Raw genomic sequence first — 27,591 nt, forward strand, 5'->3', positions numbered from 1 at the left:
GGCCGTCAAAAAAACGTGTCGCTGTAGGCAGCCTAGGCTATGAGATCTGCACACAAAAAAATTGCTGCCAACAAGTGCTGCCAACCACCCAAAAGCAAAATAAAGTGTTCCAACCAATAACCGACGAGATGCGCGTTCAGGAGATTTTCAATTGCACAGGAGGGAGGGGGAGGGAGTAGCGAGCTAGCTCTCTGTTTTGTTTGAACGTCAACAGAAGTGACATTACCCTGACATCGCTGATACAACCTTTAAGTCCAAACTGAAATCATGACATATCAGGCAAATTTACTGACCTGGAGGGCTAATATAATTGAAGTGGCGTTTAAAGAAATAGCCTGGCTTGAACTAGTGTAGAACTAGACTTTGCTATAAAAAATTAAATATGAATAGTTTTCTTCTTACATTCAGTGAAGTCTCTCAGAGGCTAGTTCTGTGTTTGTGAAATGGAAGTGTTTGTGAAATGGAATTATCTGAAAATGCAATGCACAAGGCTTCAATTTGTCATTTTATATTTAACCTAATCTTGACTTTGCAGCAAACACTGTTCATGTAAATAAAAACTTCAATGAAATTTCCCAATGAAAGCTTTTAGCTTTTAGTCAATAAATAGGTTTAATCTTTGTACAGGAAGCTGGTTATCAGTCTTTAGTTGTTGGTCTTCACTCATTATTAGTCAGTGGCATTAGTTAAAAGTATACCATCATCATTGTGAAATTATTTTCTCTATTCAGATGATATAAGAATAGATAGAGATGATCCAAGATGGATTGGCGCCTGGTGGTTGGGATTCCTAGTGGCTGCTTCATTCCTCTTTCTCAGCTCCATGCCTTACCTTTTCTTCCCAAGGACAATGCCAAAACAGGTAAGACATTCATTCATTTAGCAGACGCTTTTATCCAAAGAGGTACTGGGTTCGAATCGAATGTAAGTGGGTCGCAGGAGATTTTATTTTGGTCGCCAGCAAAGCCTAGTGACAATTTATGTTGTGTATGCTGCGTTCTAGTGCCCATCCAAACCAATGGGACGTGGGACTTATCCTACCTGAAGTATACTAGCTCCTACTTCAAAGCGTTCCAGACAATTGAAGTGGAATGTAAACAGAAAACATGGACGACCGCCATGCTAAGCCGATACTCGCTTTGTTTTTGTCTGTTCTGGAGCCGTATATGTAAAAGCGCTGCATTTTGCTAAGATAACTGGGTATACTTTGACCGTATGCTATATCTTCATGCAAACAGATAATAACGACATACTGTAATTTCATGCCATAATATGAAAAACAAGTTGTGTTAAAATGGCAGTGTCTAAAACAACCCTACACGCAGAGAAGTAAAGTTTATAACCTATTCCTTGAAGTTTTACTTCTCACGAAGTGTGACTCCACGGGCGCCGCCATTATCCTCCGACTTATTTTGGTGAGGTTGGAGTAGGTCGAGCTCGCCGGTAGGAGGCATTCGACAGGCATTCCAGTGCACTTTTCTTAGTTGGAGGTAGGATAAGTCCCACGTCCGATTGGTTTGGATGGGCTCTGGAACGCGCCATTATACCTTATAGCTTAGGAAATACTGGTCGGGGTTCGAACCGGCAACCCTCCGGTTACAAGTCCGAAGCGCTAACCAGTAGGCCACGGCTGCCCCCTACACACAATTCATCATTTATTAAGCCGTTGTTACTTATTAGTTATTGGTTTGTTCATTATTAGTAATTTCTTGTTCATACATAATTTATCATCAATAAAGCATTTGTTCACACAATTATAAATGGTTTGTTCATAGTAAATACGCCTATCCAAAAAATATGTTTGTAAGTACATGATTTATACTTAAGTAATGAAACAACTTTATATTTTATTATAAACCAGTTGCAAACTATTACAAAATGCTTTGTTCATCATTTGTAAAGCATTGTTCCTATGTTAATTCTCATAAATAAAGTATTTGTACACACAGTTATAAATGGTTTGTTCATAAATTTTGCAATAATATTTTGTTGATGAAGTAATATTTCCATTATTTAACAGTTGTTACATACACATGCACTAATGATTAGTTAGGGTGAGGATACATATTTTATAAACCACTTCCTAATACTATAATTCATGATTAACTCAGGAGTTACAAGTGGTTATTTTGTGAGCTTATCTAAAGTGAGGACTTTCTATGCCTTGCAACACATTTTCAAATGAGTTGTAAAGATTACAACTCCAATTTCCAACCGGCTGAAAATGTCCAAGGGCAATGATGACTCGCGTGAAACGGCGCACAGCTGTGTCTCCACAACCGATGCATGCAACGCCAACAAAGTTCTTCATCTCACTGGCAGTCTGGAGATAACGTGAACGTTAGGCCTTGTTAGTCTGGAGATCACTGGAAGCATAACAGTCCGAAGTCATGGGCGATCTTGTAGATTAGCAACTCGGTGGACTTTTAACAGCGACCGTAGTTCGTCCGTAATGCAGAGTCATTCAACGTTAACGTTGGTCTGCTCAATCCAGACTCCAGGCAGTTGGCATGGCAGCTCACTGGTCAGAAACAGCTCGGCGGCCTCGGCAGATCTTTCGCAGAGTAGCTCCAGCTGCTGTTCCGAGAAATCCCCTCGACCAGACAGTGAAGTGCAGCACCGGCTCACAGATGGATGAGAAGGATGTAAGAGGCCCAGGGCAAAAGCTAGCCATAGCAAGCTCCCAATGGACAGACGTTAACATCAGCCGACTTGAAAGCAGTAAAAGGAGATACAGACATCACACACAACATGCACTTACAGCAGAAATGGTAAATATAAGTATAAGTATAAACATATAACCAAACTCCACTGTACAATAGTACGGAGCCCGTGAGGTGACATGAAAAAAAAAAAAACGAAGGTAAAAAAAAAATACTGAGAAAAAGTATGTACCTGGGACAAACACTGACTAGGTTAGCGAGATCTTGAGTTTGTTTTTGCGAGATCTTGAGTTTGTTTTGCGAGATATTGACTTTCTTTTGCGAGATATTGAGTTTGTTTTGCGAGATCTCATGTTTCTTTTGCAAGATCTCGAGTTTCTTTTGCGAGATATTGACTTTCTTTTGCGAGATCTCGAGTTTGTTTTGGAGGATATTGAGTTTGTTTTGCGAGATCCATCAATGCAGAACCACAAACGTTCTGGAGAGCTTCAGTCACTGAAATTACGTTGAAGTACCTTGTTTTGCCAGCATGCGGCAAACAAGAGCAAAACTAACGGGCTTCGCGCATAAATGCAGGCCAGGCTGCAGTGTCATTGTCGGCGAAATCACTGAAGTCACTGGCAGAAAAATAAATAATCAAATAAACGCTTTCTGTGGTGATTCTGCATTAAGTGTGCATTCATTGATGTGTCTCATTTACCAGCTTAAGCGTTGTTGCTTGTTGTTTCTGGCAGTTTCCCTATTGGCTGATAACGATTTATTTATAAAAATGTATCAAAAGTTAGCCCTCCCCCGTGGGGAGTAGTAGGTTAAGTAGTTAGACATGACCTGTCAAGACGTGAGATTGAGAGATTCTGTTCTCGGTAGCGTAGCCAGAAATGTTCAATATGGACATACAAACATTAATCATAGGCATGTTATATTTATGACATATAAAGTGGAATTTATTGAAGGCATTTGATCACAGCTGACAAAACAAACATGAATGTAGCTTCGGTGTGTCACATGAAACACAATTGAGACAATAGATTGAACATATTGGACAACTCAAAAGCCTTATCATAGGCTACATTCATGACATGAAAAGTGGAACTTATTGTAGAAAATGACACATTATGCTGTCGGCTAAACATTTTAAACTTGCGCAAAACTGCATGAACCCAGCATCGGTGCGTTGCATAAATTAAAACACAAATTGAAGCAACAGCTTGACCAACGGACAATCCTACTGCAAAGCCTTTTCATAGGCATGCAGCGTTTATGACATAAAAAGTGGAATATGAACGCATTTCATCACACCTGACAATTATGGAGCTGCCGGCTGTAGCCTACGCGATTTTACTGATTCTTGAACTATCAGCGCAGTGTTGACTTGCGCGTCTTTTTTAGATGGTGAACGTAAACGAAGGAAAGCCTAATTGGACGGGCAAGACTGACAAGTAGACAGGCCTGGCCGTGGCTACGCGTATGCTTGGTAGGCAAAACTAGTGGGAAAATGTCTGTAAACACATTTGGTAGCCAGAAAAAAGAACATAAACAGAGGATAGAAAATACAAAAAAGGAGGGAGAGAACGCAAAGAATGTAGGCCTATGGTTCTTTGCTTCACATTCGGGCAACAGACGAGTTCGAGGATACGGTAGGACAATGATGACATTAATACAGTAGCCCGCTGTGGCATGGTCGCTTGCAATTGTATGGTTCATCTATATTATTTTAACTAATTGATCTGAATTGGTTGATGTTTCTCCTGGTAGCCTGTGTTCGCCTGTGCTGCATGCGTATACCTAGGCCATAATGGCTGTTGCGGTCGTGGGCGTGTTGCTCCCCGGTACAGAATAACGTAGAACCGGCCCTGTCTAAAATCAAAAGACTATCACTGTGCGTGTGTGGTAACGTTAACTTCTGGTCTTGACTCACTGCAGAATGCAGCGGCTTGTTCACTGCACTGGAGAATACAGCTAAACAAGTTGAAGAAAGGGAAACGAAACTTCATATTTTTAAAGCCTCTAAAATCAAATTGACTATTGAAATCGAGGTTTAGGATGGAGTGATGTGTAGGAGCGATGACGCCCCCGCCCCCCCTAATTCCGCAACCTAATTCCAGTGGCTAAAGCTCTTTGGAACATTTCTAGTGGTTCTCATAATGCATTGATGGATTTGCGAGACTCGCAAAAGAAAGTCAAGATCTCGCAAAAGAAACTCGAGATCTCGCAAAAGAAAGTCAATATCTCGCCAAAGAAACTCGAGATCTTGCAAAACAAACTCAATATCTCGCAAAAGAAAGTTAAGATCTCGTAAAAGAAACTCGAGATCTCGCAAAACAAACTCAAGATCTCGCAAACCTAGTCAGTGTTTGTCCCAAGTACATACCTTTTCTCCGTTTTTTTTTTTTTTACCTTCGTTTTTTTTTTTTTTTCATGTCACCTCACGGGCTCCGTACAATAGAGACAGTAGAAGATAAGAAAAACTAACAAAACTAAATACTAAATATACTATATAAATTAAATAAATCCACAGTGTGCTTGAGGGTGACAGGGCCGGGACTGGCCTGTAGTTCTGTGTGCATGGTGAGGTGCTCAAGAGAGTGAGTGTCATGGTGAAGGTGCAAAAAGTAGTCCAACAGTAGTCCTGTAGTTCTGTGTGCATGGTAAGGTGCTCAAGAGAGTGAGTGACATGGTGAAGGTGCAAAAAGTAGTCCAACAGTAGTCCTGTAGTTCTGTGTGCATGGTAAGGTGCTCAAGAGAGTGAGTGTCATGGTGAAGGTGCAAAAAGTAGTGCAACAGTGCAAGAATAAGGTCTAGAGACCAGCATAAATAATATGGACAAATAGGAGAGTAAAGTATAATGTAGACAAGGTAATATAAAAAAAACTATGTCAGTGCAAGAACAGGTTGAGGTAATAGAGTTACAGCCATTCAGTATTGTAGCAGAAGCCATTGGTCATGTGTGCTAACATAGCATGAAAAACAGTGTAGCAGTAAAAACAGTAGTAAAAACATTATGCTGTGGACAATAGTAAAACGGTAGTAAAGCAGTAGTGGGCAGTCAGTACTCAAACATGGAGAGGGTGGAGAGGCAGACAGACTAAGCAGAGAAGTCTATCTCTCCTCTTCCCTTTAGTGAAGCATTGAACAGTTCAATGGCCCTGGGGACAAATTATTTCCTCAGCCTTTCAGTTGTGCATGGCAGTGAGCGAAGTCTCCAGCTGATCAAGCTCTTATGCTTTTTGATAGTGCTGTAGAGTGGATGACATTCATTGTCCAAGATGTTGATCAGTTTGTTCAGGGTCCTTTTGTCAGATATTGAAGTGAGGCACTCATTAGCTCATGTGTATGAAACAACTGTTAAATAATGGACATATTACTTAATCAAAAACATATTATTGCATCATTTATTAAGTATTAACAATAATGTATAAACATATTTTATATATAGGCTTATTTACTATGAACAAACTATTTATAACTGAACAAATGCTTTACTGATTATAAATTATAAATTACTAATGATGAACAAACCATTGACTAATAAGTAGGCTTAATAAATGATGAATTGTGTGTAGTTATTATAAAGTGTTACCAGTTTTCTTAATATTCATGACAAGTTAAATTTAAAGAGATGATGGTCCAACGGCGGACCACAAGTGGCACGCCACCGGCGGCATACCACCAGCGGTCCGCTACCTGCCAATCTGATTTTGCTATCTGGGTCAGAAGGTCAATGAGAAAGTCCACATTCCACATTTTCATATCAGCGAGGTGGTGGATCAGTCTAGTTCTATTTTAAATAAATCACTCCTCTTTCATAAGGCCGCCTTGATTTCGAACTTGCGTACTGTGGGTGTGACAGAAGGATGAATGGGGGAAAAAGCTTATGCGCGAATGAGAGAATTGCCCCCATTGTGAAATGTGGGCTATTAAAAAGTAGAACACTTCGAAGTAGGCCTATGTTTCTAGATAAAAGTCTTATCAGAGGATATCAAGATTTAAAACCTATGAAACCTATTTAGAGACAGCACCTATATTTAGTTCCACGATTGTTGATGACTGGCTTATAAAACATTTCATATTTTCAAGAGCTTTCCTCGAAACCTGTGATGAATGGGGTCAACTTCACGCATTTGCCCATGCCTTGAACATTTGCCGGGCGTTTTCCCTTCATATCATATACAGTTGAAAGCAGACGTTTATATACGCTGTACATACACATGCTAAAGTTGACTAAAAAGAGGAATAAAAAATCTTCTTTTGGAAATTGATCGTAATGCCTTACGGTCAGTTTATACATGGCGAAATTTTACTTCGCTCTCATTGAGGTTGAATGGAGACGAAATTCACCCTGGTTGGGCGAAATGAGAGCGAATCTCTGAGGCAGGCAAAACAAGGTTGGCGAAAGTTTAACTTTATTCAAATGAGGATCATTCGAGAACCAATCAGGTCCGTGTGTTTGTGTTTGGAGGTTGTGGTTTGGGAGTTACAAAAAAGTCTGATCAAGATAGCGGAGACTACCTGAGCTGTAACACGAAAATTTATATGTGATTAAAATGTTTCTACACGAACATTGGTACTTGTATCAACACAAATTGTGGTTTATATGCCAGGTTTATTAGTCAGGGCACATACACCACCAAATAGACCACTGTATATGTTAGTTCAACAGCTGCTTAGTTTAACAACTGCTAGTACAGTATATTCGGATTGGATTTCATTGTAAACCTAGCTAGACAGCTAGGCTACATGCTGCAACACAGGTATGAAATGTATGTTTTATTGACCTTGTTGTTTCTATGAACATGAATGGTTGTTTATAGGCAACATCAGTGTAGTCGAGGCATAAAGACCCCTGGATATCTTCATTAAAGGAAAATTCCGGTATTTAGCACTTTGAGTCCCTTTTCTGGTTTGTTTTGGATGAACTAGAGTGGTGGACACCGAAATTTTGACGATTGGTCCTGTCTCGACTTTCCTGACTCGTTTTGAATCGCCTTTGACTAGTCAGAGTGGCTGCCTACAGGCATGCTCAAACATGTCCTAAAACAACCCTTAACGTTCGTTTTCAAAACTGCAACTCACCGAGGGGTTAGTGGTGTTCGTTGATGTTCCAAAACAAGTAGTGTAGTGAAATACAGTTTCTGTCGTGTTTTATTTGCCATTTTGTAAAATCCCATTGCAGTTTTTTTTTAAAACAAACGTTAAGGGTTGTTTTAGGACATGTTTGAGCATGCCGGTAGGCAGCCACTCTGACTAGTCAAAGGCAATTCAAAACGAGTCAGAAAAGTCGAGACAGGACCAATCGTCAAAATTTCGGTGTCCACCACTCTAGTTCATCCAAAACAAACCAGAAAAGCGACACAGTTGGCTTCCATTGTACTGCGCAGACTCACACTTAACTTTGTGACGTTAGCCATCAAACTGAATCTTGTAACTCTTCTGATAGATGGTTTACACAGAATTCTTCTCACACTTACTTCGCCTTCAAAGTCATCAAAGTTAAACATTTGTTTATGTATTATTATTAATACCATCCTCACAAGTGATATCAAGTCGTGTTCATGTTGAAAAGACCAGACGTGACCATCTTCAAACACAGTCAATGCTAAAGCAAAAGAAAAAAGTTATAACCTAATCTTCTTTCCACTTTTCCAACCTACTGTCACATTTTTTTTTTAATTAGGTTTACTTGCCTCTATGCAATGCTTTACCTTAACATACAATGGTCTTGTAGGCTACATATGAGTTTTTGAGTTTATGAGTTTATGAGTTTTTCGTGCTGGTTGGACTTTGCTTCTTATCCAAACAATACAGTTATCTCCCTACGGGCATAACTATGTCAAAGTTAGCTTCCCTACAACCGTACATGCTAAATATTCTTCTTACGAGAACCCAACCTTATGTACAAGGTAGTTGAGCCTGTTTTTTCTTTTATTGTTTATGTAGATAATACAGAAGCTACAATGTCGGCACAGGATATACTGTATGTTATATGAAGTTAGGGGATTTCAAAAACAATCCTGAATAAATGGGTTGTGATGGGGGTAGCAGAGAGATGGGTACACCAGCCTCCATTGGTGTTTCAACTTCCGGGAATTCGCTTGCCCCCTTGGTCACGCCCCCGAAATTAGCGAGGTGTTTCGCTGTGTGGAAACCGACTGTTTATTAACAAAATGAGGAAAAACCCAACCTTTGGACACCAATTTTCTTTGTGAATGAATAATGTATCATAAATAAATAAATGAATGTTCTTCCTCAAAAAACAGGGGTCATAAGTATACATACCCCTATGTTAACTCCCATAGAGGCAGGCATATTTTTTATTTTTAAAGGCCAGTTATTTCATGGATCCTGATAAAGTTCCTTTGGCCTTTGGAATTGCAATAGCCTCACTTCATCACATACCCTTATCATCCAAGTGAATAGCCATAGCCTGACTAATAACTGAAGCTATTTCCCTGTCTTTGACATTGACTGTCCTCGAGTAAGCATTTGCATTATTGTTGTCACACTTGTGTGCAAATTATAGGAATATGATCCAGAAATCGTAATGTTGTGGCAAGGTGGCCTGGATCAACTTTGTTTATTCCCACTTCGGGTGTGCAATGTGTGGGCTCTTACTTGGACATGATTGATTTAAAGGAACACGCCACCCAAAATCAGTAGTAATATATGTTCTTACCTTAACTTTCACGAGTTGAGTCATACCTCTCCCGCGCCGGTAGGTGCACTCAAACGCTCTGTCGCGCGGCGCGAATGTGTTAGCATGTTGCTATGCTAGCGGGCTCTGCCGTGGCCGTAGAGAGAGGAACATAGCAGTAATCAAACACCTCCATTTTTTCCCTACTTAAATACAGTTGCACGAGTAGTTGATAAAAATGTGTACGTCACACAACATGAAACGTGGCGATTGTCCAAGCGAATAAACAGGAGAACTACAATGTGTGGCGCAATAGCACTTGGGAGTACTTCGACCTAGCGTGGTAATATTATTAACACCTAATTGTAGATCCTATCCACCACAGAGTTTAGAATCCATGCTGGATCGACCCTCAGCCTCTCCCTCCCCTCTGAGCGAGAGAGAGGCACGCACACTAGAGATGCGCTGATGGGCTATTATTTCAACCATAACTGCATAGCAAAACTTATCATCCATCAGCCATCCATCAGCACCAAAGTTTGTTGACCAATTGCACCCGCCCACCATCCGTTGGTTGTTTTAATGTAGGCTATATGGGTGATGCAGCGCTGCTGACGTGAGGCTAGAAAGCCCTTGCCTGTTCTAGAAAGACTGATCTAATGCAGCAAATATATTAAAAGGCTGAAGTCGTACATTGGCTAGGCCTATCCCCAGAATATCAGCAGCAAACTCAGTCTCTGTCGCGCAAAACAGTCTCCAAATAAAACGCACATCGGCCTGTTGCCTATTCTGCCAGCTTGTGACAATATATCGTCCAAAATGCTTGATTGCATTGCATTCTCCACATTTTTAGATACATTTTCATGTACCACATCAGCATTTTTGTTCAGTGAATCTTTTGTAAATTGCTTTACAATTACCGTCGGGCCTATAGGCCTATTGCCTGCTGCCTCAGCTTCGGTCACGTCCTTTTACAATTTTATCATTGTAATAAAAAACGCAATTTGCCACATAATTTCAGCATGCTCCTGGCCTACTAATTAATGCCTATTGTACTTTATTTTTTGCAAAAAGAAAGAAATCCTTGATAAAATAAGTCATTCACATTATAGGCTACTTTACACATATGTCAGGTTGACTGACAAGCCTGTTCTGAAGACTCCCATTCATTTTGACTGCACGAGCGCGTCTTTTTCAGACAGACATCGCAATTCATTTTATAGCAAGCCATCGGACAAATATGACGCCTCGATATTAAAGAAACTCCGACTCCATTCATTCTGAAAGTCCACCGCACAACAGTGCAACGTGCATGTTCACATTTTTAGTAACAACCGCCAAACTTGCTTGCTTGCCTTACACATCTAAGTTTTCCGACTATTTTTCTTGCCTTCTTTTTCCGCTGTGGATGTAATGGAGTTTGTAGAAGTTTTAGCTCTTACGTTCTGAACATCTCGCACTGCCATCGCCCGATGTCATTTCTGAGTCATATCGCTCTCTGTCTCTCTTTTAAATGCTATTCCCTGAATGGTAGGCTACAATTATGTGTTTTATATATAGGCTAATATCTAAACAAAATAACCCAGGCAGTCTCATCTAGGATATAACACAGGTTGAAGTCAACGTCAAGTTGGTTCTATTTAGGGAGGTGAATGTGTGTAAACATCTGTAGATGACTCAGAAAAGACATCGGAAGACAAGGAGTGAATAGTGGCAAGAGGCAAGCCGAAGTCTGCTGACAAGGGCCCGACGGTAATTGTAAAGTAATTTACAAAAGATTCACTGAACAAAAATGCTGATGTGGTACATGAAAATGTATCTAAAAATGTGGAGAATGCAATGCAATCAAGCATTCTGGACGATATATTGTCACAAGCTGGCAGAATAGGCAACAGGCCGATGTGCGTTTTATTTGGAGACTGTTTTGCGCGACAGAGACTGAGTTTGCTGCTGATATTCTGGGGATAGGCCTAGCCAATGTACGACTTCAGCCTTTTAATATATTTGCTGCATTAGATCAGTCTTTCTAGAACAGGCAAGGGCTTTCTAGCCTCACGTCAGCAGCGCTGCATCACCCATATAGCCTACATTAACCCATTTACTCCTAAAATGCCTGCTAAAAACGGCTATAGAATCCTATGGCATTCTAGACTAAATAACCTTATTTCCTGAGGGTTTTCTGAAAACATACTAAAAATTGTCACCGTCTACCAAAATTTAATATCTAAGCCTCTGTAGCACCTAGAAACATGACATAAAAAGTATGCTGCGCTACGCAGCATCCAGCGGGAGGGTCAATGTTGCGTCATGCAGCATCCAGCGCGAATGGGTTAAAACAACCAACGGATGGTGGGCGGGTGCAGTTTTGAAAATTGGTCAACAAACTTTGGTGCTGATGGATGGCTGATGGATGATAAGTTTTGCTATGCAGTTATGGTTGAAATAATAGCCCATCAGCGCATCTCTAGTGTGTGTGCCTCTCTCTCGCTCAGAGGGGAGAGGCTGAGGGTCGATCCAGCATGGATTCTAAACTCTGTGGTGGATAGGATCTACAATTAGGTGTTAATAATATTACCACGCTAGGTCGAAGTACTCCCAAGTGCTATTGCGCCACACATTGTAGTTCTCCTGTTTATTCGCTTGGAAAATCACCACGTTTCATGTTGTGTGACGTACACATTTTTATCAACTACTCGTGCAACTGTATTTAAGTAGGGAAAAAATGGAGGTGTTTGATTACTGCTATGTTCCTCTCTCTACGGCCACGGCAGAGCCCGCTAGCATAGCAACATGCTAACACATTCGCGCCGCGCGACAGAGCGTTTGAGTGCACCTACCGGCGCGGGAGAGGTATGACTCAACTCGTGAAAGTTAAGGTAAGAACATATATTACTACTGATTTTGGGTGGCGTGTTCCTTTAATGACTTTTTAATTAATGCAGTTTCCCCCGACCCTGTTAGCAAAGCCTGTCACCTACTTGCAGACTGACCAATGAATCTGCCACGGTCTCTGACCCTAGTAGCCACTGCCACGCTCTGCCACTACTGTTTTTTTGTTATTAAAAAAACAGTATTCACTGGAAATAAACTTTTTTTAATTTGATGATTTCAATTATTAAATTTTGGCGAAGGTTCGAGTGTGGATGGATCCACAAATTAGTTTTCATTCTTAAATATGTTATATTGTGGGATAGGCCATTTTCATTTTTTGGTATTCAGCCATGACCTTGTGCATGTCAGTGCACTGTGGCCAATTGCATTATGTATCATTGTCAATACTCTTTCCATCTCCTCCTCCTCCACCTTAATTTAACGTCTTAGGGCAGGGATTCCCAAACTGTGTTATGTGTTCCACCGGTGGTACACAAGCTTCCACTAGGGGGTATGCGAGATGAAAAAGGCATGAAAAAGGCAATGTCTGAAAGGTGTTAAAATGTTTTTTTTTTAATCTTTAGCCTATGTTCTCTTTGTTCTTTGTGTTACATTACATTTGGCTGACACATTTTTAACCAAAGCGACTAACAACAAGGTGAACAGTTTAAGTTTTAGAGCAAATCTCTCAACAATTTTAGGACAATTTAAAAACGGTAGAGTACAGTAAGAATAAGTGCATCAGTGAGTGCTGTTTTTAAACAGTTGAATGTCAGTTGAAGACGGGTGGTAAGTGCTAGGATCAGCAAGCCCTTGTAGGAACTGGCAGTGTGTTCCACCAACGAGGAACAACAGATGTTTGGATTGGCCTGAGCGTACCGGTGGTAGAGCTAGACGTCGTTCGTAGCGCAACGGTCTGGAGGTAGCGTATGTCTGTATGAGGGCATTCAAGTAGGTGGGAGCAGAACCGGAGACTACTTTGTAGGCAAGCGTTAGAGCCTTGAATTTGATGCGGGCCGCCATAGGTAGCCAGTGTAGCTGGATGAGCAGCGGGGTAACATGTGCTCTTTTGGTTTGGTTGTAGACCAGGCTCGCCGCCGCATTCTGGATCATCTGAAGGGGTTTCACTGTGCAGGTTGGGAGACTTGTCAGGAGGGCATTGCAGTAGTCAAGTCGTGAGATGACTATTTCCTGAACCAGGAGTTGGGTAGCATCTTGAGTCAAGTAAGTCCTGATTTTCCGTATGTTGTAGACTGCGAAACGGCACGACCGGGCGACTGAGGCAACATGATCTGAGAAGGTTAGTTGGTTGTCGAGAACAACTCCTAGATTTCTTGCAGTCCTGGTAGGTGAAACAGACAGGGAGTCAAATTTGATGTTGATGTCGTGGAGTATGGTTTAGCTGGGAGGACCAGCAGTTCAGTTTCTGGTGGTGGTGTGCCTTCATCCATGTAGCTATGTCTGAGAGGCAATCCGAGATCTGTGCTGAAACCAAAGGGTCATCAGGTGGAAAGGACAGATAGAGCTGTGTGTCGTCTGCATAGCAGTGGTATGAGAAGCCATGCGAACGGATAATCTGTCCCGAGGAGGTGGTGTAGATAGCAAAGAGAAGGGGGCCCAGCACTGAGCCCTGGGGGACCCCTGTGGTGAGATGGTGAGGTGCAGATAGCTGTCCAAGCCATGATACGTTAAACGAGCGTTCTGTGAGGTAGGATTCAAACCAGGAAAGAGCAGAACCGGAGATTCCCATGTTAGAGAGTATAGAGAGAAGGATGCGGTGATTAACCGTGTCAAAGGCAGCCGATAAGTCAAGCAGAATGAGTACTGATGACCGAGCGGTCGCCCTGGCTTCTTTTAAGGCTTCTGTTACAGACCGCAGAGCCGTTTCAGTAGAGTGGCCGCTTTTGAACCCAGACTGATTTGGATCCAGAAGGTTGTTCTGTGAAAGGAAGTCAGAGACCTGTTTGGATTGAACTGCTCGTTCAATGCCTTTGGATAGGAAAGGCAGGAGTGAGACAGGGCGGTAGTTCTCGACTTGAGCAGGGTTGAGAGAAGTTTTCTTAAGTAACGATGTTACCCGGGCCATTTTGAACGCTGTTGAAAATGTGCCAGAGGTTAGCGAGGCATTGATCACATGTGTGATAGCTGGTGCGATGGTCGGGCTGATGGACTGGAGTAGGCTCGTAGGTATAGGGTCCAACGAGCATGTGGTAGGATGGCTACATGTCAGGAGTCTAGATACTTCACTCTCGGAGAGAGGCGCGAATGCTGAAAAAGATGTTCCAGCAGCCCCTAGATGTTGTAGGAGTGCGGTCTGACGCGTTTCATAATGTTTCATAATGTTGTTCTCCACACTGTTTTTTTAGTGTGAGAGCTCATAGACCAGTTGCACATTTAGATTTTGTTATTTGTTATCATGTAGGGGGGCTAATTAAACATGATTCCTGGAACCATATCCAATGACCATATCCTATCAGGGTGCAAGGTAAGTCTCACCCAGGGGCGGTATACATGGCGTCATAACCAGATATTGAAATGTGTGGCAGCGGCAATAGAGGATAAAAGGAGAGAAGTCAATTCATTAGCAGCTAGTAAAGGGGTAAGGCAAATTAACTTTGTATGTCAGGGGGATAAACCTTGTTCCGCAAAGGCCAGGTGTAAAACCGGCCAGTTGAAAAATGGGGCGGGCTGGGAAATGAAGGTTGATCTTGGCAGATGGCGGTACCTCCACATATAGTGAGTACTAAGCTACGACCCGACGTAATTCTATGGTCGGATTCAGAGAAGATAGTTTACTTCATTGAACTCACTGTTCCTTGGGAAGACAGAGTGGAAGTGGCCAATGAGCTGAAGAGAGCTAAATACACTGAAATAGCAGAGGAGGCAGCTAAGCGAGGTTGGAGTGCACGATTAAGGCCTATTGAAATCGGTGCACGTGGGTTTGTGGCCAGATCTGCTATTGGCTTGCTGTCTGAATTGGGCATTTGTGGTCGAAGTCTAAGGCAGGTGGTTAGTAAGCAGCAGAACGGGCAAGCGAATGGTTGTGGGTAAGGAGAAGTTACCCTTCCTGGGGCGCAAGCTAAGGTAAGCTAACTGGCTCATTTGTTTCGTGTTTGTGATGGACTGTGCCTAGGTTGATGGTACTTGGCTAAGGTTTTTTATGGTTTATGGTTCAGTCCACATCAACGGGACGGACCAACCTAGCCAACTTAGACCATGCCTAGGTTGGTTAAGGGTATTTGGATGTTTGTTGTGGTAATATGGTGGCAGCATGGGGCGTAAGCTAACTGGCTAATTTGTTTTGTGTTTGTGATGGGGCCTAAGCTAACGGGCTAAGCTAACTGGCTAATTTGTTTTGTGTTTGTGATGGGCTGTGCCTAGGTTGATGGTTGGTTGGCCAGGGTTTTTATGGTTATGGTTCAGTCCACATCAACGGGACGGGCCAACCTAGCCAACCTTGACCATGCCTGGGCTGGTTCAGAGTATTTTGGGTATTGGATATTTCAATGTGGTAATATGGTGGCAGCATGGAGGGGAGTGTCTCCAGGACGCTGGTTTCACTGTTAAGCCTTCATGAGATGTCGTGGGCCTAACTTAACGAAACATCGGTGAATGAGGGTGCCCACTTGATAACCCCAATGACATGCCGCATACTATATACTGCTGTTGGATGGGCCATTTGTATTGTGTTTGTGACCATTTGTTGGCGGATTTGTGGGTAGTGTGCTTTTTAAAGTTAAACTTGAGCAGGGGCTTCTTTATGTGTTTTTACCTTGGATTTTGGCACAAGAGATTTTAACATCTAATCCTGTGTATTAATGTAATTCCTGGAATGTGTCAATAGCATGTGTTATGTTTTTATGTGTCGGATGGTGGGGGTACATGAGCCGAGTTAGGATGTAGGTGGTGATACGCGGGAAAAAAGGTTTGGGAACCGCTGCCTTAGGGAATATGCATATAGCGTTTGACAGGATGCCTGTGGCCAGGTATGTCTGATTGTGTATATAGTCATTTCTTTGAACTAATTGCCCCACCTGTTTCCCCTCATGCTCGAAATCTTGTAGGTTAGTGTGGCTATTCACATATTTGCGTTGTACAAATTTCTTCTTGCGCAGCTCTGCTATTATTGCCCAATCCTGGGAGTGCTGTAGGTCTTTGCCTTTGTAGTTTTGGAAGTCTCTTTAAATGCTCTGTAAATTCTACCACTACAAACTCCCTAATCTGGTTGAGCAGGATAGCCTTCCTAAGCGTCTTGGCTAATGCTGGGGTATCAAAGTGAAAAACCCCGTCCCTAAAGGGAGTGGTTATTATTATTATTGAGCCTCCTAGTGCCACTAAAATGGCTTTCTGGTGGAATGCCTGCAGGTGCTGCACCTGCTTGTGCTATTGTTCCCGACCTCAAGGAAAGCTGGGGTAATAAAGCTGCCTGATTACTTCGGGTTTCCTCACTCCAGGATTGTTTTTGCGCGGCTCCTCAGGATGACAAGATCTTGCAGACGGTTGGAGGGTCCAATGGAGTTAAGAGATTTAGTCCCAAGCTATTTCACTGACATGAAGATTGACCAATAGTCCCAAAAAGGGAGTCACGAGGTTTCCACCCGACAGCAACAATATTAGGGTTTCAACCTTATTCTCTTCTGCTGTGATTTGCATGAGAAGTGTGTTTCTGTATCTGTTTTAGTTTTTGGTTGCAATAAAACCATGAACAGTCAGTTTTTTCTTGTCTCACTAGAGTCAAAAACTTAAAGGAACCATATGTAAGAAATGTATTTCAATTAATCATAAAATGGCCCTGATATGTCACTAGACATTAAGAAATCATGTTCATTTCAAATACTGATATCACTAACAACAGTAGTCCGGCCAGGATATTGTCATTTAAAAAGTGAAGTTGCAGCCCTCAAATTATGTTTATGTTGTGTTTTGTCATGTCATGTTGTGTTTTGGCCTGATGCGCCACCCTCCACCTATCTACTAATCACAAAGTCAGTAGTGTTTCGGCATCCGGGTTGGCAACCTCGAGTCAGGGGGAGGGGGAGGGGATACACGGCTCTACAGTAATTTGAAAGTGATTGCAGTACCAGTTTTGGCCACAATCTTACATATGGTTCCTTTAAACTTTAAAATTACTGGAAGACTAATGTTGACACAGTGACACAAATGAGTAGCCTGACATTGTCATACTCAATTCAGAATTTGAGTCTGTTCGTGCTCCATTGGGACATAATTATCAGGTGTGTTCAGGGCTAGACTGGCCATCTGCCATTCCGGCATTTTCCCGGTGGGCCAGCGTACATTTTGGGCCGATTGAATTAAATTATTATTTGTTAACGTTATTTTAAAACATGGGCAACAATGCAAGGACAGTCAGTGGCCCATTGGTTCAATTTCTATACTGACACTATAACAATAACAACTCCTATCACGCTCCACCCCTTCCACATTGGCTCAGAGCCAGAATTCTGTGAGTGTGTCAAAATTCAATCTATTCTCGGAGGTTCATTGAGGGTAGTCCTCATTTTCAGTGAAGCCGAGATTACAACCTTTCTTTCAAAATTAAGTGTTTGAGGCATTACAAGCTATTGACACTAGGAGTGCTACTGGAGAAGATCATTTAAATCCTTTTTTCCTTAAATTGTCTGCTCCTATTATCACAAAGCATATAGTGCATATATTTAATCTTTCCATTGTGATGGGCATATTTCCTAGTGCATGGAAACTAGCCCATGTGACACCTTTGCACAAAGGGGTTGATAGAGATGATTTAAATAATTACCATCCCATCTCCAAATTACCCTGTTTATCAAAGATTTTTGAATCATTGGTTAATAACAAATTTTGAATCATTGGGTGGGGCTTGTTCGGCTGGCATCCAGGCTAACAAATGACCTGAATTGTCATGAAAATCCATTACATGTCCTTAGTTTTCTTTTGATGAGTTGGCCTGAAATTACTTGTTGGTCAGAACTGTTTTTGTGGACTGTGTGCGATATGATGGCTGATTTTACAACTATTCACAGCAATACTTTATTTTGACTTAACAGGAAACCACAATGAATAAACAACACAGCCCTGAACTGGAGAGAGGAATCAATGTTGAAAAATCAAAACCTGACCAGATGCAGGAACTCACCCTCATACAGTTCATTAAAAGTAAGTTTTGGCTGTTGTAAGAAAAAAATATGTTTCTTCTGATGGATGCAGCATTCAGTCTTTAATCCAGGGGTGTCAAACTCATATTAGGCAGTGGGCCGGATTTGTTGGAATGAGACCTCACGGGGCCGTCATTGACATGGTCATTTTCATTTCTCTGCATTGGTATAAGAGTGTTGTTTGATGATATACTCCTTTACTACACCACTCATGAGCAAACAAGGACAAATCATTTACTCGTCAAATCCTCCTCTTTCTCTCTTGAAACACGCTACTTCTTTGTCAGTTTTTGGCCTCTTCCTTCCTGAGGATGGTTTGTAGTTCTAGGTTTAATCCAGTGGCATGGCTCTGACAAACTCTCATATGTGCAGGGGAGACATGTAGTAGGCTAATAAATATTAACAAATTTTACTGAAAGGTAATAACCATAGATCTCAAAACCCTTCGAAAATAAAATATTACAATGTATGTTGGGTCCTCCTCACATGGAAGATCTAACGTTCGGTTTCAGCAAGCAAATAGCCCTGTTGAGAGAAACTAGAGGAGCGTTCAAATTCGGCAGAGACAGGAGAGAAAGCGCGCATTTACAGGGCTTGTCAATGTTATGTGGTAGCCTAGAAGCTATTTTGCATAGCTTGGGTAGGCTAAGCTATGTGTAGAAATAAAATATTCCGTAATATATCAGTCAATCTTAGTATGCTACAAAGACACAGAAGTGCCTGTAGATTCTACTTGTTTGCCAAATAAATGAAAAGCAATTTGAAATCAATGTCTTCACTCTTGCTGTATCAAAATCTCACCTTTCCTCAGAGATGATGATGTGCTTAAAGTCAAGTCAATTCTTTCAGTTTGTGCATGATTACATGATATAACTATACTAATACTGTAGCCTCAATGGTGGATAATTAAGCTATACATCAAATGCTGAAGTATGGTATTTCTGAAGTGTTAAAGATTAAAAGGAAAAATAACAACAAGAACCGTACAGATCCGAAAACCGTGACCTTAAAAACGTGGTACGAACCAAACCGTGGGTTTTGTGAACCGTGCCACCCCTGCAGATAGTAATATAAATTAATATTTATGAATAAATATGGATATTCAGTATGAACCGTATAGACCAGGGGTACTCAAATGTAAACCTGAAAGGTCCACTTATCAAATTTCCATTTACTCCAAGTTACAGAAGATTTTTTTAAGTAGGCTACAGAACTACAGAAAAAAGCCGGTAAATCCACATAAGTGTCAAACTACACAAAACAATATGGTGTTAATGGAGAAGTGACTGTGGTGTTAGCTAGCCAGCTATATCCTTTGGAGCCCGGTAGGGGCGCTAGGGATATAAATAATGAAATAAACCTGAGGCCTGGCATTCGAGGTTCGCTGAAGACCTGTCTCCTGTCGATTATTCAACGCCGCTCAACATGGTGTCAGAATTTATCTAAATTACCTACCCACGCCAATAATCAGATAGTCACAGATAAGAAGGGGTGCTTTTACTCTTCTGACGCTGCAAAGAGGACTGCTTGCTTCAAGGCACAGCATTTGCATGATAGCCTCACAAACGCAGCTAGAAGTTACCGCTAGCCTAGGGTGACCAGATTTGTCGGAACTAAAACCGGGACACTTAGTGCGTGACCGCGTTTAATGTGAACATGCAGCAGCTCGGGCAGACACAGACATTTTTTTCTTCAAGCCCAAAAGGTAATCTTAAGAATGTCATATCAGAACATGAAATAATAACTTAGCTGCCACACTTAGAAGCTAGCTATTCTAGCTAACGTTTATCGTAGCTCATAGTGCTAGGGCTAACGTAACTCGTCAGTTTGTATGTTGCCCAGCGAATTAACTTACTTCTTACATGTTTTAAGTTAACGATTGAAATTGAAATAAATAGGAAATAAAAACAGCCTTGAACGGTATTATCTGTTTACATTTAGATCTTGCCATAGACTTTGCCTAAGTGCTTGTAGTCTGCCGTCCTGTTCAGAGTCTATGGTTGCTATAGCAACCGCTGCTGTGCTTCATACACTCACGAGATAAGTATGCAATTGTGGTTGAAATACTCCCGAAACACAAAGAAAACAAACCAAAATATATCTATGCAAGAACATGGGATGTTGTTGTATTCCAAACAATAATCCAACAGTCGTGGAAGGGCATTCCTACGGTTAAATCTCACTATAATCTCCTAGCTGTGCGATATGTCCCATTACAACCCATTGATTTGATTTGTGTTCTTGCCGTCCACTAGGCTATTTTGCTGTGGTGCGAACAAAACGTGATGTCACATGCAAGGGGTGAATAGGGGGTTGGGGGGTATCACCCCCGAGAAAATGTATGAAATATTGTATGCAAACACACAAGTTCTGCGCACTTTCAGTCAGAGAAAAAGGTCCTGTACTGTATGCCTAACGAGTGCCAGAAATGCATGAAACAACATCAAATATCGTCCTGGGACAGCTAATTGCAATGCCGATGCCCTTTCTAGGCTTCCCACAAGCCCCACTAACACTGTGCGATCTGTGTCACACGGCCTGGACGTCCCCCTGCCGATTGCCATAGCCGACGTGTAAGCCTCGAGTGCACCTATCCAAGACTCTTGGATGACAGAATCTTGTATGGTGGACACCATCCCTGGTCGAACCAAAAGAGACCTGAAAGTCCTGCAAGGGATTGATCCCTGTATTTCCAGATGTGGTTTTGGCGACAGGGACGACCACCTACCCGTTAAGACAAGTGGAGTGAACCAAGGAAAGTCCAGCAGCTGATAAAGCAGTGGTTTCAGATACAGGAAGTGGATGGGACCTTGTACCGAGCGATCCAGGCTCCTTCTTCCAGGGATCCAGTGCTGCAGCATTTACTGCCCAAGGTGTTGCGGGTCGAGGTGCTCACTAGCCTACACAACAACCATGGCCATCTGGGGGTGGACAGGACCACAGAGTTGATATGCCAGAGGTGCTACTGGCCCCAGATGTGGCATGAGGTGCAAAAGTGGTGTTCTGAGTGTGAGCACTGTGTGGTTGCTAAAGCAAGACAACCCAAGCCAGAACCTTCTTGGGAAATCTGTTAGCTACTAAGCCTTTGTAGATAATCTTCATTGACTTTACTCTCTTGGATTGGGCTAGCACAGGACAAGAGAATGTTCTGGTAGTCATAAATGTTTTCTCAAAGTTGACCCAGACCTTTGCCACCCCTGATCAGAGAGCTTCCACTGTAGCTAAGATTTTAACTGAGAGATGGTTCTATGTGTATGGCGTGCCAAGGAGAATCCACTCTGATCAGGGGCGCAGCTGTGAGGGGGAGCTGTTGAAGCACCTGTGTGACATCTACAGCATAACAAAGAGTAGAACCACCACTTATCATCCAGAGGGGAATGGTCAATGTGAACAGGACACTTCATGACTTACTCAGGATCTTACCCCCTGAAAAGAAGCGTAAATGGCCCCAGTTGCTCCCTCAGCTCCTGTTCGCCTATAATACCACCATGTACCAGTCCACACAGCACTCCCCATACGAGCTGATGTTCGGTCAGAAGCCACAGTTACCAGTCGACCACCTACTTGAAAATACTGGAAGTGACCACAGGGACAGTCCACCGACTGATTGGGAGGTGCAACATCAAGAGTACCTGACTTCTGTCTATGCTAGTGCTAGGAGACACCCATATTACCACATGTCACTCTAGTCTTTTTCTAATGGGCGGTGGTAGTGTAGTGGTTAAGGAGCTGGGCTAGCGTGCAGTAGCCTGAAAGTTGTCGGTTCAATTCCCGGCTTCCACTTTTATGCCCTTGAGCAAGTCACTTAACCCCAAGTTGCTCCGGGGACAATGTGATCCCTTGTAATATAGCTGGCATACAGTATGTAAGTGACTTTGGTCAAGAAGTCTGGTCTGCTAAATGTAATGTACATGTACAGTACACTCTTTTGCAAGAACCATTTTCACGGTTGCCACAAAATCCAGGATACGTGGAGTGTCTGGATGGAATTGGCACACACTATAAGATCAGGCCGTATGGGGAGGAGGGCCCCCTTAAGACCATGCATCGCTCCAAGCTTAAACCTGTTCCCACCAGTCAAGATTCATCCAGCCCACCAGCACTGGCTGCTCCACCACAGCCTCATGGGGGTATCGGGAGGGAGCCAGGCCTCAGTAACCCTGTAGTTGGAGACTCATTGAGGGTAGCCATAGTCCACACCAGGACTAGTGCTTAGCATCACAGTGACCAAGATGGTGTTAACTTTAGCCTTGACCAACTCCCAGGCTAATTTGGAGGGCAGACCAGATTAAAGAGAGCAAATGCACATGTTTTAGTGTCTGACCAATGTTTCCCTTGAGTTATTTGTTTTTTGTATTAGTTCAGGCTGTGAGCGGGCCATCCGTGGTTTGTCTGTCTGTTTGTTTGTTTGTAACTTTTATCCGTGGTTTGTCTGTTTGTTTGTACCTTATATTCTTTTGTTTGTTAATTTTGCCTACTGCTACTTAACTACCCATGCCTATGACACCTAGTGGCTGAGGTGGGAGTTAGTCACAGATGTGCAAGTCACAAGCAAGTCTCAAGTCTTAACCTTCAAGTCTCAAGCAAGTCCAAGTCATTTTTTGTGACAATCAAGCAAGTCAAGTCAAGTCATAGCTTGGGTCAAGCAAGTCAAGTCATAGCTTGGGTCAAGCAAGTCAAGTCAAGTCATAGCCAAATCATACAAATTCATGATGATTTACCCACGTTTTCATTTTAAAGGTCTCATCTCATCGTTTCATTAATTTTGCCATGGTCTCTAGTATTAATGAATGCCCTGTGAGCCGGTTTTGGTGAAAAAAATGCTCTCCTACGTCTATTTCTTGCTGTTCTAGTTTGGTGGGGAAGGTGGGAGGGGAGGAACGACAGGATTTGTCTCTTGCTCATGAATATTCATGACATGGTAATGACCTCGCCTCTGATTGGCTAACAGTACTGTGACGCTCCCTCCAGTGCGTCCTCATCCGATTCTGCCTGTGCTGTGCTCCATATTCAACTTTACAGTGCTAAAACCTGGCTAAAACTCGAGTCAAAACTGTTGCACAAAATGTCTTCGGAGATACAACTTCATGTGTTTGATCCTAGTATCCGAGTAGGAAGAAGAACCGCTTCCTGATCGTTTGTCGGTGAACGTTGGTTTAATAGAATAGTAACAATTGCATGTCGGCTTAAAATTTCTCCTAAAAGAGGTAAACGTTTGTGGCAATCGTCATCTTGCATTCAAGTAATAAACAGTTGGAATTTTAAAATAAAGACCTATTTCTTTACACAGTCAAAAGTCTTTGCAATCTTCCTAGTAGATATTTTACTTCACAACACAGGTTATGAGCACCTTAAATGCAGTTCAGCCACTGACCTAGCCTGCTAATTGTATGCTATTGGAATAGATTATGGTTTGAATTCCATGATACTATCATTGAAAGACCACTTGGTCATAGCTCAATATATATATAGATCTAAATGCAAACACACTTACCTATTCCTAGCTATATTTTGCTGGAATTGCACCAGAATGCCTACAGAAGCAGAGAACGTGTGATGCAAGACTTCTCCAGTAATGAGTATAAACTATGGCTTTGATAGCCTACATTGGCAGAGGTTAGCCTACTCAAGTTGTTTTCTGTCACGTATGACCCTTAGGAAAAAGTACTATAGTAATCTTATAGTATAAGACTACTATAGCAGTTATAGGATATTATAGAGTTATTAGTAGTACTTCTACAGTATGTCCCAAAATACGTATTCCTATAAGATTATTATAATATTTTGTCCCAAAATACTATAAGATTCCTATACTACTTTTTCATAAGGGGATTGCTCATGTGGTTAGAAAAATGGGCAACACCAGTACCCCTGTTGTCTGTATGACCCTGTACCCAGGATTAGAACCAGTCTGCCTTAACATAATGTACTCTCTTCAAAATGCACTAAACATGACGACTATGGCCCCCTGTGAGACAGTAGATATGAAAGGTAAGAAAAACTTTTAGCCTAAAAGGGACAGAAACTGATGCACCTCCTAAAACGAATATACAAAACAGGTCAATTTTCAATAAATAGCTTTATTATATTTACATACAGCAGTGGTACTCAAAGTGTGGTCCGCAAGCTCTCTCAAGTGTTCCACAAGTAGATGTGGTAAAATATAATAGATGAGTTGTTTGCAATATTGAGCCAACTTGTATGTAAATCCAAACAGTTCTGCAACACTGGTGTAACCTACAGTATGCCAGTTTAAATCATATGAATCCTCTGACAGCATAAGCAAGGTGCAAAGACAATAAGCAAGGTGCTTTAGTGAGAAGGCCTATTGTGTAATATACTGTTGAAGTAGGTCTACTGGTTTTTTTTTTTTGCTAGGTGGTCAGTGATCTTTTTTTTTGTTTAAATTATTATTGTTTAAGTGGTCCTTGGTCTGAAAAAAGTTTAAGAAACACTGACAAATAGTAATATTGCAGTCTATTAAAATAATGCAAACACAAAACAAGAACATCCAAACTATGCACAGAATTAACAATGTCCTCTTTTTGCCAGACGATGCAGACATCTGGCCTACAGATCCTTTGTAAAATGGTGCTGGGATTATTTAGGGAAAAAGGTCTGAGTTGTTGTTTCGGCTTGTGTTGTCCTGGGTATCCGAAGGGACAACACACAAAACACATTCGTTGGCTGTGATGATTCTATTACATTGCTCATTGATTGCGCTGGGCCATAGGTGGAGCCATCAGGTGTTATTGTGGAGATGTCACTTTCATCCTCCTCCTCCTCTTGATCAACCCGAGGTCTTCTAGCTGGCCTTGGATGAACAGGCTTGATGGGAGTAGAGGTAGCAGGCCCCCATGTCCATGGTGTATCCGAAGTGCTTGTATCAATACTCATACTTTTCATGAAGTATTCTGTTTGGGTACCTAAAGTAAATAAATGTGTATTAGCCTACTGTCAAGTTACAAGATACTAATAGTACACAGGACATTCACTATCTCACACAAAACTGTACTGGCACAATGGAAACAAAAATATTTTAGTGACCTTGGTAAGGTGTATGATGTACTAAGTAGCACACCCACAAGAAGACATTCAGTAATATCAATTATATCTGTTATGCAATTCATGGGTTTCATCAGGTCCATTTACACAGGTGTATTAATCAAGCACCATGCAGTCTGCATTCATAATCGAGGTACTTGATTTTATACACCTGTGGAAAGTGACCTGATGAAACCCATGAATTGACTTTCCCAAAAATTGACGAGCACATAAGAACCTGTATTAGCCTACTAGAAAAAGACTTCTAGAAACTAACTAGCACAACAATAAAAGTTAGATCACAAACCTTTGCTTGTAACGTGATGACCTAATGTAGGCTAGAAAGATGTGTAGCCCAACATGAGGATGTGCTCTGGAAGACATACAAAACACTAAGTAAACAGCAAGTAATCAAACAAAACATCATTGTAGGCCTACAAAGGCCAATGTAATAATGGCAAGAAGACATAAATTAGACTGAAGTGTAAATACCTGGGCTCTAGTGATAGCAACTCAGCCTAATAGTGCACAGGGTATTGTGTTTTTGATTTTCCCTGTTTATACTAGAACAATACCAGTCCTTAGTTGAGCATAAGATATTGTTGCCAATATTATTATTTGTGGTTTAACGCTTAGGTTAGAAGATTATAGGTTCAACAAGCTAAATCTCTGGGTAGTGTGGTCATACTTATGAGTGTAGCTACACCAGGCACGTAACTGAAGCATTCCGTTCGCGTTGCGTCTTCTGCAACAATTAGCTTCCAATAGGTCTAATCAATGGAAGTAGCTACACCTGGCGCGTGGCCTGTAGGCTACGTTCAAAAAAATAGACCATTCCTCTAATGGATTTTACCGGAGCCCTTCCTATTAGACATTCTCTGATTGTACACGTCGCGAACAGAACACTTCAGTTACGTGCCTGGTGTAGCTTCCTGTAATATAGGCTAGCCTAAGCCTAGCTTGTGCCCTTTTCATGCATGCTAACGTGAAGAATATGAACATGCTATTTTGTAACAGTCGTTAGGAGGAAAAGTTTGTTTGTACTTACAGCCTGTGAGCTGGTGGTTGATCGTCGTGACGTCCAGGTTTTGAGAACATCGATGCAAAAACACTTTCTAACTGTAGGCAGGCACAGTGAGTGTGGTCGAAATGATTGGAACACAGAACTAATGTTGCACTATACTTCGGTGGTGGTGTTCCAACGATAAATTCCAACCATTTCTTCCTCAACTCTTGTTTCTAAGGCAAGACATGCAACATTGATGTGTTATTGCCACAAATAACACAGGCACGAATTTGCTCCGCCATGTTAGCAACTTGCTGTTAGCTCCTGCTAGCTGCAGAGAGACAATCCCCTAGCCGCAAAATCTTCCAGTCTTTCTGTAGGCGGTCACAAGCCAAGGTGGGCAAGGCCATGAATAATCAGTTTCCCTTCGGCGTCATTGGGAAGGGCTTTTTCTGATTTGCTTGTTTTTCCGTGTATTTTCTTTCATTGGCTAATCCGGGCAATGGGGTTAGAAGATAATTTTCACGTGCAGCATGTATATGCAACTTGGAGTGAGCTATAGTATTTCGAAAGGAACAAGTATTAAACAGTTTCTCGGTGAATGAGACCTTTAAAAGTTAAAATAGGCTAGTTATGAACTGCTGGAGTTTTATTTGTATCAAACAAATAGACATTGCATTCATTCAAGCCACATACATCTGAACGGTTTATAGAATAAGATAAAATGTATACGAATAAAAATAAATGTATTTGACCTATTATAAAATAGCCTATTATTGTTTCAATATGCCTCAAATATTAGGTAGGCAATATCAGTGTTTCTCAAAGTGTGGTCTGGGGACCACTGGTGGTCCGCAAGCTATCCCAAGTGGTCTGCGAGCAGACGTGGTATAATATAGTATAGATGAGTTGTTTGCAATATGTAAATCCAAACAGTTCTGCAACACTGTCTATGTAAGATATGCCAGTTTAAATCATATGAATCCTCTGACACAATAAGCAAAGTGCAAAGACAATAAGCAAGGTGGTTCAGTGAGTAGGCCTATTGTGTAGGCTAATATACTGATGAAGTAGGTCTAATCTTTTTTTTTTTAGCTAGGTGGTCCATGGGTTTCTTTTTTATTGGTTAAGTAGTCCTTAGTCTGAAAAAGTTTGAGAAACACTGGGCTACATCAAATCATGAAAATATATTCAAACAGTTCAAGTTACACCTGTCCTGACCTG

At 41.7% G+C, this 27,591-nt stretch overlaps 1 protein-coding gene across 2 annotated transcripts in view; it reads left to right on the forward strand.

Moving 5' to 3' along the window:
- The window catches only part of slco2b1 (solute carrier organic anion transporter family, member 2B1), a 250,698-nt gene that overhangs the window by 72,696 nt on the left and 150,411 nt on the right, over positions 1 to 27,591 (forward strand). For both annotated transcript variants that reach the window (XM_076302397.1, XM_076302396.1), the window contains 2 exons: positions 732 to 862; positions 18,210 to 18,318. In XM_076302397.1, the coding sequence (XP_076158512.1) occupies positions 732 to 862; positions 18,210 to 18,318 (240 nt within the window). The remainder of the gene's footprint in view (positions 1 to 731; positions 863 to 18,209; positions 18,319 to 27,591) is intronic.

The sequence above is a fragment of the Alosa pseudoharengus genome, unplaced genomic scaffold (assembly GCF_046254945.1).
Source record: "Alosa pseudoharengus isolate Yale_2024_CS ecotype anadromous, Long Island Sound unplaced genomic scaffold, YU_APseudo_1.1 YU_APseudo_1.1_scf_23, whole genome shotgun sequence".
Taxonomy (NCBI): Eukaryota; Metazoa; Chordata; class Actinopteri; order Clupeiformes; family Clupeidae; genus Alosa; species Alosa pseudoharengus.